General features: G+C 37.9%; 1 protein-coding gene across 1 annotated transcript; it reads right to left on the bottom strand.

The window, feature by feature from the left end:
• Positions 1–803: 803 nt before the first annotated feature.
• On the bottom strand, positions 804–9511 carry mau2 (MAU2 sister chromatid cohesion factor). Its single transcript, XM_077585131.1, has 18 exons — positions 9228–9511; positions 8815–8898; positions 8558–8653; positions 7218–7312; positions 6887–6914; positions 5758–5913; positions 5495–5641; positions 4701–4791; positions 4514–4617; positions 4357–4434; positions 4203–4268; positions 4032–4115; positions 3105–3154; positions 2596–2673; positions 2385–2496; positions 1841–1931; positions 1574–1701; positions 804–1282 (listed from the first exon to the last, which is right to left on the bottom strand). Exons 1-18 carry the CDS (start codon positions 9459–9461, stop codon positions 1208–1210), a joined length of 1797 nt encoding a protein of 598 aa, XP_077441257.1. The 5' UTR covers positions 9462–9511; the 3' UTR covers positions 804–1207.
• Between the last annotated feature and the right edge of the window lie 305 nt (positions 9512–9816).

Raw genomic sequence — 9816 nt, 5'->3', positions numbered from 1 at the left:
GACAAATTGAGAGTAACAAAAATGTAAGTACAAAATAAAGAAAATCTGAAGATTACGGTTAACAAAAAAACAAACATGATTTGTAGAAATTAATATATTATGGAGGGGGATGGGGTGACAACAAAAAGATATAAAACTGCATGGATGTTGGATCCATACATAACGAACACTGAACTTTCATAGAAATGCATCCTAACTCTAATTTAGCAAAAATGCGACATTCCAACTGATTATTTTGTGTGAAAATATATTACAAGAGGTCTTTCTTTTACGTCTCTATTATGGATTTTGTGCAAAAAATATCTACCAAGTATATCTTACTTGCAAACCCAGGTCTGAAACAAATGTACAAGGAATCCAAAATCAGTAACTTCCATGCATATGAAAACAGAAGTGTCCATCAACAACAAAAAGAAAGCATGTCAAATATTTAATAACAGATACAAAAATATGAATAAATTACTTTTTTTCTCTACATTTTTACTACCTTCCTGTCTATCTATCACCTCAGCTTCCTTACAAATGAAAACAAAAGCTGGCAAATGTAGAGGGGGGAGTTTGAAGGGAACAAGCTCTAAAGTAGGGGTGGACAGCATTTGTCATGTTAATTAAAGTCCTCCAAACAAATGTGTATGAACGAATAATGTTAAGAGAATATTGCTGGGGTCGGGCGGAATCATTGTACCTCCAAAATGATCAATTTCAGGAGATCCCAAAAAATCACCACGTTTGCTATATATATATATATATATATATATATATATATATATATATATATATATATATATATATATATATATATATATATATATATATATATCAAATGATGACATCATATTAGATTTCAGCCCGACACCAGCGATATATTTGAGAGCTTTTTATAACAGTTGTGCTATTTGTTTTTAGAATTGCAAAGTCAGAAAGAAAGGTTGCCCACACCTGCTCAAAACTAAACCAGCCCAACTTTCAGTTTCATGCCCTGATCGAACCAGACGACAAGAGTAGTGGTCAATTGTCTTACAGCAAATTAAAACTGTGATAGCAGTGAACCAGGAAATTAAAAAGTCACTTGGATCTTGACGAAAAATGATCTGGATACCAACTTTTTTTAGACTGCGTTTGTGGTGATAATGTACCAGCTGCACACGCACGCACACACACACGCACACACACGCGCGCACACACACACACATACGTACATTCCCCCTCATAGCAGGCTTGCGAGGCTTGTGGTGGGACCGTTCTGTGCTTGGATCTGGACAGGAGGAGGACCGTCAGTCCACTATAAAGCACAAAAACAAGCAAATATTAGTTCATACATATTTTGAAAACGTTGTTGAGCATTCCATTAATCTGATTAACTTTTAAGCTGTGTTGCAGTAAGTAGTTCATAGCACTGGTTCAAAGGAAATTGTCACACATTTCCTCTTTGGCTCAACAAGCTGAACTTCCAAGACATAATTTGCCTGAAAATTTTGATTGAACTCAAAATTGTTCGAGTTTTGGGGGCTTTTGTCTTTTTGAGTTTCTGATGTAAATGCGTTGGGGAGGGACATTAAAACCTTTCACTTACACTGATGAGGTTGTGCTCGGGGAGGCTGCAGGCGGCGATGTGGTCCTGTAGCAGCTGCTGGGAGAAGTTCTGGTGCATCTGAGCTGCTTCGTGAGCATCCATGTTGTTCCCAAGCGCCTTGTTCAAATCTGTAAGTGAAAGGTGTGGTCAAAAGTACACATACGGTTAAGGACAACTTTTGGAGCACAGATGACCTCCATGTCCTCAAAAGGACATCACATCATGGATTATATTATACAAAAAGTGATGTGAAATTAATATAAGAACCTTTCAACAGCGCAGAGGACCAAAGCTGCACAGACATGTCGGGAATCTTGCTGGCTAGTTGCATGGCCGGTACCACCATGTTGTTGCTTTCCTGCGTGGGACAGAGCAAAACGTGTGAAAAGCATCAGCCACAATTGAGGCCACTTAATAGTAAAGTACTTTGAAGATCAATTTTAAAGCTCTTATAATACTCATTTATAGTTATACCATCATATAGGACCATAACTGTTAGGGCTAAGAAGTTAATTGGGGATACATTTTTATTAAATATCTAACATACATAAATTAACACATACTACAACACAGTGTGTTACAACAATTAGGCCATTTGAATTGTGCCATTTAAGCAGTATGCATAGAGTCAATCATATTACAGCATAAATGTGATGGTATTAAAAAAAAAAAAAAACATACTTCATAATAGAATGTTAGAAAGAAACAAAAATGAAAACCAAATGTGTCACCGTCTTCCAAGAAGACATGGTTAGTAGTACCCTTGACATCTCAACCGAAGCATTCAGTCAGATCAGTAATTCCGTCTTACTCTGTGGTTGCCCAGTACGTAGAAGATGTGGCCCAGCAGAACCAGCGAGCAAGCAGTCAGTCTGTTCAGGTCCTCAGCATTGGACATCTTCAGGGTTTCTCTCAAGAAGCGTCTGGAACGATAACAAGAATGTAAAAACGTCAAGGGGTTGAGTCACAAGAGTGGTTTGCATGAGACAGTTTGTGGAAGGGAAAAATAAAAATCCTCCTACTTGGCTTCATTGTAGCGGCCTTGGAAGAAGGACAGCAGCCCCCGGATGTAGAAAGCAGCGGCGCGGAGGCAGTGCGAGCTGACCAAAGAAAAAAGATGTTATCACAGCTGTATTGTACTTTACAAAACGAAACTCTTCAGCTGCTGGACATTACACTCAATCGACATAGATACACATGGAAAAAAATTAAAAACATGCCAACCCACTTGAATGAGTAGCACCATAATAACTCTATGAATGGGGCTGTGGATTTCATATTGGCGTAAATGCACCTCTCATGTAGCGTATTAGGATGACCAAAACATTGCTGCTAAAATATATAGTATTCTTTAGAAAAGCACAAATTTCTCGATGAGGTCTTGTACTGGATCTCAGATGTGTTGAAATTTTGTGGCTGTCGAATGTATATTCACACACTAAACATCATGACACTTAAATGCAATATGTCAGTTTAAAAATACATTTTTTCTTTTTAAATAACCTCTTAAACAAGCTCACTGTCATTTTACCTGACTGGGAAGTTGTGGTCTGGGTTTATCCTTTCCAGAAGGCTGTACAACTGGAGGAGAGAATGGTCAATGAGAACGTTTGTCATAAATGGTTGAAATAATTAGTTATAGCACCCTCTGGTGGGCATATTGTGCTACTGACGAATGCTCTCAACTTGGACCTATAGTTAAGCACCGACTTCAACAGAAGTAAGTAAAGCATATAATTTAAACAAGCAAAGTGCATTTCAGATGATCCATCTATGCATTTCAGAGAATATTGTACAGAAACTGAGGAGGAATGTTAATATCATATTGTGTTTAATTGAATTAAGTCAAACTAAATCTTAAAATTGCATTAAATAAATTAGGTCACAATACTCTAAAACAGGATTAATGAAACCAAATTTGAGATGTGTCATTTACTAAATGTGGCAAGGGATCAATATTCTATAAGAATACTTTTGGGGGGGAAAAAATCAATATTTTTCACATACTATTTTGGATAAGTTTCAGTTGTTTGCGGTAACATGAAAAACACTTAGATTTCCATTTAGAATGGATTTAAGGATTACGGAAAATTACGCCCAAAATAACCTTTTAGGATCCACCAGTGAAAAAAAAATAAAAAATACAACACCCAAATTCAAATGGTGCCCAACACTACTTTAAGCTGGGTACACACATACTGATTATCAGGCTGAATTTGAGCCTGATTAGACCCTTTGGATCAGTCAGCAGAAGGACCAATTATCGGACGTTTAATTATCCAAAGCAATTACACTGAATAATAAGAATAAGAATAAAAATAATAATAATAGGTTAGGATGTTAAAAATCAGTATGTGTGTACCCCTCTTCACTCACAGCAATATTTTTTCTATTCCACACTTTTCCCAACTTTTAAATACTTTAACCCCCCCCACACACACACACACAAATGTCAGACCTCTTGGTGTCTGTTGCCTTCCCTAATGTAAACGCTGGCCAAATTGGTGACGATGTAAGTCCACAGCTCCTGATGTGTGGTAAGCTGCAACACAAAAGAGGCACATTTGAGTCAGCAAGAGCAGCCAGGAAGTGATCCAAATGTTTGCATCAAAAATAGGAATGTGCTCACCCGCAATGCCGTGGTAAACTGTGCTTCGGCGTTATCCATGCAGTTCACCGAGATACAGTAGAGGCCCTGAAAGAAGCGAAAGCATCAAATTATTCCTTTTAAGTAAAACCGATACCATTTATGAAAAATAAAAAAAAAAGTTGAATATACTCACTAATAAAGTGTGGAGCTGGGCAGCATGGTTGGTGAATAACCTGGGAGACTGTTGGCAAAGTTGACACACCTGTGAGATCTGGAAGGAGAGAATGCGTGTTAGTGTGTTTATTTTGCAACAATTAACCATAAAATGCAGGATGAGCTGTAGCAAATACCTCCTGTAGCGCAGTGGCCTTGTGGCCTGTGACGAGCCTGCACATGATGATGTGCTCCAGTAGAATGACTTGAAAGGTAGAAAGGATGGGGCTGCAGTCCAACACTATCAACAAAAAATACAAGGACGTAATGAAGGGTGCTCCAATACAATTGTTTGGAGAAAAAAAAGCACAAAAACGCACTCACTTTTTAATTTCTCTAGTTGCATTAACGCTTTGTCTGTGTACTTCTGTGCTTTCTCCAGGTAACCCGCTTGCATGGAGTGCATCACTGTCACCTGTCACCAAGAAGGGATTCACATTAGAAGGTCAATCAGAGGTCAAGGAAGTAAAAACAGGGGATGAGTTGTTAAACGTTTGTGGTACACAAAGATGCCCAAAATGTCCTGGATTTGTTCATACTTGACAACATATCACATAGGCCGTCAGTGTATCTGATCAATATGCTGAGAAGAATCAATTATAGGAGCAGCACAGCTGTATGGAGTTTGCATGTTGTCATCATTTGGCATTAAAATTGTTAAAAATAAGTGAGTGCTTAAAGTGGGGTTTATGTTTTTTTACAGAGTGGTTAACGTCTTATAAATGACATTATCTGATGTTACACTGTTATTTAAATGTACTTAAGCGCAGTAAATAATGGTTTTATGATGGCACCGGTTCACCTCTCAATCTAATAATTACATTAATTTATATTAGATGTCTTGGCAGAGTGTAGTTAGTTTGCTTACCATGATTTATTTTTAAATCTTGCACGCAAGAAATAAACAAAATTTAAAAAAAATAGTTTTTTAACTCAAAATGAAATTAAACTAAATACTGTGAAAACTCCAAAACTACTATAACCCTGCGCTGGGCCAAATTATTTCAAATGTAACTGATCTACAAGCAAATATCAAGTCAACCAGTGCTACATAAATGTTTACAATCAACCGCCAAGATTGCACGGCATGAGGAAAATAAACCAAATGCAATGCTTACCAGATAAACAAGGACACACATGTGCTCCTTAGGGAGCCAATGAAAGAGGTCAGCGGGGTTGCTGGGAAGAATCTCGTCATCGTGGAGTGTCGAGATGGTCTGGATGCACTGCTGTAGTTGCTTCAGACACGGCTTCACACTCTTCACCTGAGGGAACGTGGAGGTGATTGGATCAACACGTGATGTAAACCCTTACAAGCTTTCAGGATCATCAGCACACCCTAATGTCATCCCGTACTTCATCCACACTGTTCAAACTATACCTGTCCAGCGTCCAGGTAATGCGTGACCTGCAGAACCAGAAAGAAGACCCTCAGGGACTCCTTCTGGATAGGGTTTCCCTGCCAGTTCTCTACGATGGTTCCACACAGCGTGAGCAGCGGGTGAACCTCGCCCAGCTTCCTCTCCATTAGCAGGAGCTGTTGGGCAAGGAAAATGTCACTTGGCAAAAAAAAATTTGAACCATTTTTAAACTAATATATCTGCTGTAATGTAATTGACAAGCAACTGTAAGATCAATATATATAATATACTGTAAAAAAAAAAAAAAGAAAAAGAAATGAAAGTATAGACAGAATAAAGGATAGAATTGCAGGTTTAAAGATTAAATATGATGAAGAGAAGGTAGAAATTAAGTGATGTGCGAAAAAAAATCTGTAATTCTACAATAAATTAAATTTTAGGGCAATAAAGACCACATTATTATTATTATTATTATTATTATTATTATAAGGGGGGGGTATTACTTTTAATAGAATTAACCCAACCACATTTAAAGTTGCTAAAATAGTCTTAAATTTATGAGAAAAAAATAAGTTAGAAAAATTGAATGGGAAAAAAAAGGCTTGCATTTTAAGAAAATGTCATAACATTTAATCATAATTTGAGCGGGGGTTCTTTCTTCAAATTTTACAATAGTCCTTATATAATTCAAAATGGCTGTTTTACTACAAAAAATAGGTTGACAAAAAAAAAAGGTTGTCATTTCATGATAGTCGGAAAGAAAATAATAAAATTGCCATACAATGAGAAAATGTAATTTTATGTAGAAAAAAAAACATTTTTCATTGGAGTTTTATGCACAAAAGCAAAAACTACAAATAAACAAATTCTAACATGAGAAGAAAAAATAAGTCTTATTCTACAGTCAAGAAAAAAAAGCTACAATTTTACTGGAGTGAAAGATGCAATTCACTAAAACTCTGGGGGGGAAATAAAACAAAAACACTATAACATTCTTTATTGAAACATGACTATTCCCCTCGTGTTATCAAGACAGTCTCATAATCTCACAACCTTCTTTTAAAAACCTGTTGATTTACCCCCACCGCCCTCATGACATTGTAGCCAATTCTGTAATGCAACAACTTCATGAATAAAAGTTTGACTTACCATGCCTTTACTGAGGAGAAACAACGCCCTTGAAGAGACAAAAGTATCAGGTCAGCGTTCCTCACAATCAGTCAAGTCAGTCAATATTTATGTCGCTATAATTAAATGGGGCAGTGCCAATACGCATTTCTAAAAAAAATCAATATGGGCTCAGGGAAGACGAAAACATTCATCGAGGATGTCTGAAGGTCTACACGGCAAACAATTGGATTTGATTCAAATGTTTCTGCCTTCTGCCCACTTTGTTGATGTTTCAGTGGCCTAAAGACTAAAACAGTGCATAAAGAAAAACGCGCTGGATTGAAGTTATAAAACGTGAGCTGAGATGTACCTGGTGTATTCCGAGCCCACCACACGAGCGTACTCCGCTCCGACGCCCAGCAGGTCACACGCTGACACCAAGTCTTTCTCCAGTGTATGAAGTTGCTGGGGAACAAGAAAATTCCTCTTGTTAAAGTCAGCATATTTTTAGCCTCGTTGTTCTGTATAAACAAATCAGATACTGATTTTTGGGGGTGAGCCACCTGGCAAATGTCCATCTGTAACTGTGTGTCAAATTAGCAATATCAGATGGGCCATTTAGTCTGAAATAGGGCTGTTTTATTTTCCAAATGGAGCATTCACCCCATTCGCGTAAGTGCATGTAAGGTGCAGGTATTATTTTTTATTATATTCTAAATTGTAGTATGTGATTTTAAGTGTGTGTGGCTTGAAAAGGTGAGTGACGTGTGCGTCAGCGATGAGATTGTATTTGGCTGCTGTTGGCTCAGGTTAGCAGCTAGCTATTAATTGGCTAACCAGTACCCAGTCTGTGTATTGAGTGCCTTAATAGAGACAGTGTTTGAATGTTCTTACTAACCTTTTCTTTTGTTCAACAAATTGATTTAAAGTGCACTGGGGGGGCTGTGTCGATCCTTGAACAAGTGATAGAATGCTATATCAAATTAGCTAATTCGGTGCATTGTTGCGGTTGTGTAAGCCAGTTCTGCTTTGCAGTAGACACCTTGCACTTTATTTTCTTTAATAAAATAATCCCAAATTTCGAACATTAACCACTTCCACCTAGCTTGTGGCTGCGAGGTAAAGATGTTGCGTTGCACTTTTTTTGTAATCAAATTACACAAGTGCTCGTTTACTACTACTTTACTTTTTAGTACCAGTGTCATAAAGCGAGTGACAAGTGTCGTGATGTTGGTGCATGTCGTATCATACAACGTCTTCTACTTTTATATTAGCAGTTGTTGTCCACTATGGAAGTTATCTTTTGCCGACGAAGATGGAGCTTTTCTTGGTACTGCTGCCCTCGTTCCTTGCTTGCCAGTCCTGTGGTCCCACTGGTATGAATATTTTGAGACTAGTGGAATAACTGTAACTAGCAAGACTAACGGCTAAGCTTTTGCACGACAAGATTATTTTACATACCGTCGCACCCGACATTTTGCTGCCCCACAGAGTGTTATGTTCGTAGACAGGTGACTGTGATCATATTTTTATTTGCTTCGATGTCAGTCCATCAAAAATATAACCCAAGGTAAGATCAGTACATAGCGCAAAAAAAAAAGTTTTGGACTACTTGTATGGATAACTGGTTATTAATAAATTGCATGCTATTTCAACTACAAAACTGTGTCCACTTTTGCATACAAAATGTGTCCAGAATGTGATACATACCGCTAGCTGGAACAATAGCCTGCAGTGCCAATATGGTGTTTGTTGAGAAATCTGAATGGCCTTGCGCAGAAGAGGTTTTGCAGAGTCCACCAAATTCTGAAAATAGATCACCAGTTGCAGCAGATGTGAAAGAATACTGAGATTATTCAACCCAAATACAAATGAATAACACTTTTGCAACTAACAACACTGTGCGATAATATACACTATGTATATTGCTATGAAAATCCTCAAGTACATGAACGTCCCAATATTACCTGTTGGCAGAAGAGTTCCGATAAAATGCTTGCAGCCTCAAACTTGACATCTTCGAACTGAGGAACTTGCTGGGAAATGTACCACTGCAAAAGAAGGAATACAAACATTATTCGAGTCCTAAGTCACGTTGTTGTTCTCTATAATATTGGATCATTTAAAAGACCATTCAGCAGCTAATTCTGCACAGCACCTAAAAGAATGAAAGCGACGGAGTGACTCAGTGCGGACGAACGTGTCATTATGTAGTGGCGCAAATGAAACAATTGCAAAAAAGTGATATCGGACGAATTGACAAATGTAAACTAAGCGCTTAAAAAAAAAAAAAGTCTTCGTTGTTTCGTTGTTTCCCAAACTGTGGCCTACACCCGCCCGCTCCATCCCCGCTATTTCCTAGCTCATTAAGCCCGCTCACCGCCTTCTCCAGGTGGCTACGGGCCAGATCGCTGTTCTTGGTGTGGTGGTAGAGAACCGAGCCCAGCTGGAGATGCGTGCGGGCCTCTATCCTCTGTGGCGGCTTGAACTGGAACACAGCCTGGAGACAATGCACGCAAAGGCGTATTTTGGGCGGACTGGAGGTTCGGAAATGCTCCGCGAAGCCGAGTAGGGCGAGGTACCAGCGCTCCGGGGCTTCTACGTTTGACGCCATTTTCCCTGACAACAACAAGTTTTTCAGCGCTCACAGGCCAGGCTACTGGGTTGCCAGGTGCTGACTTTGAAACCCCTCAGACACTATGCCTAATTTTTTATTTTGTAAGTCTTTGACATTGGTTATGGATAGTAAAGCCCCTCTTTTAGTTTCTTTATTGGAAAGGTTTGAGTTGTTATAGTCCTTTTACGAATATAATTTATGTATGTATATATATATATATATATATATATATATATATATATATATATATATATATATATATATATATATATATATATAGATATATAAATATATTTTACTTTTATTTGCTATGTTCAATTATATTGTTGGAATGCTTTTGCTCATTCTATGT

The sequence above is a fragment of the Vanacampus margaritifer genome, chromosome 13, assembly GCF_051991255.1.
Source record: "Vanacampus margaritifer isolate UIUO_Vmar chromosome 13, RoL_Vmar_1.0, whole genome shotgun sequence".
Lineage (NCBI taxonomy): Eukaryota > Metazoa > Chordata > Actinopteri > Syngnathiformes > Syngnathidae > Vanacampus > Vanacampus margaritifer.
This window is presented reverse-complemented; position numbering and strand designations above follow the sequence as displayed.

Excerpts from the sequence above, each read along its gene's own strand:
- mau2 (XM_077585131.1), bottom strand. The coding sequence starts at position 9,461 with ATGGCGTCAAACGTAGAAGCCCCGGAGCGCTGGTACCTCGCCCTACTC. Across the intron at positions 6,915-7,217 it reads GTGGGCTCGGAATACACCAG|GGCGTTGTTTCTCCTCAGTA; the intron begins GTACATCTCAGC and ends TGTCTCTTCAAG. Across the intron at positions 4,435-4,513 it reads AGGCCACTGCGCTACAGGAG|ATCTCACAGGTGTGTCAACT; the intron begins GTATTTGCTACA and ends CTCTCCTTCCAG.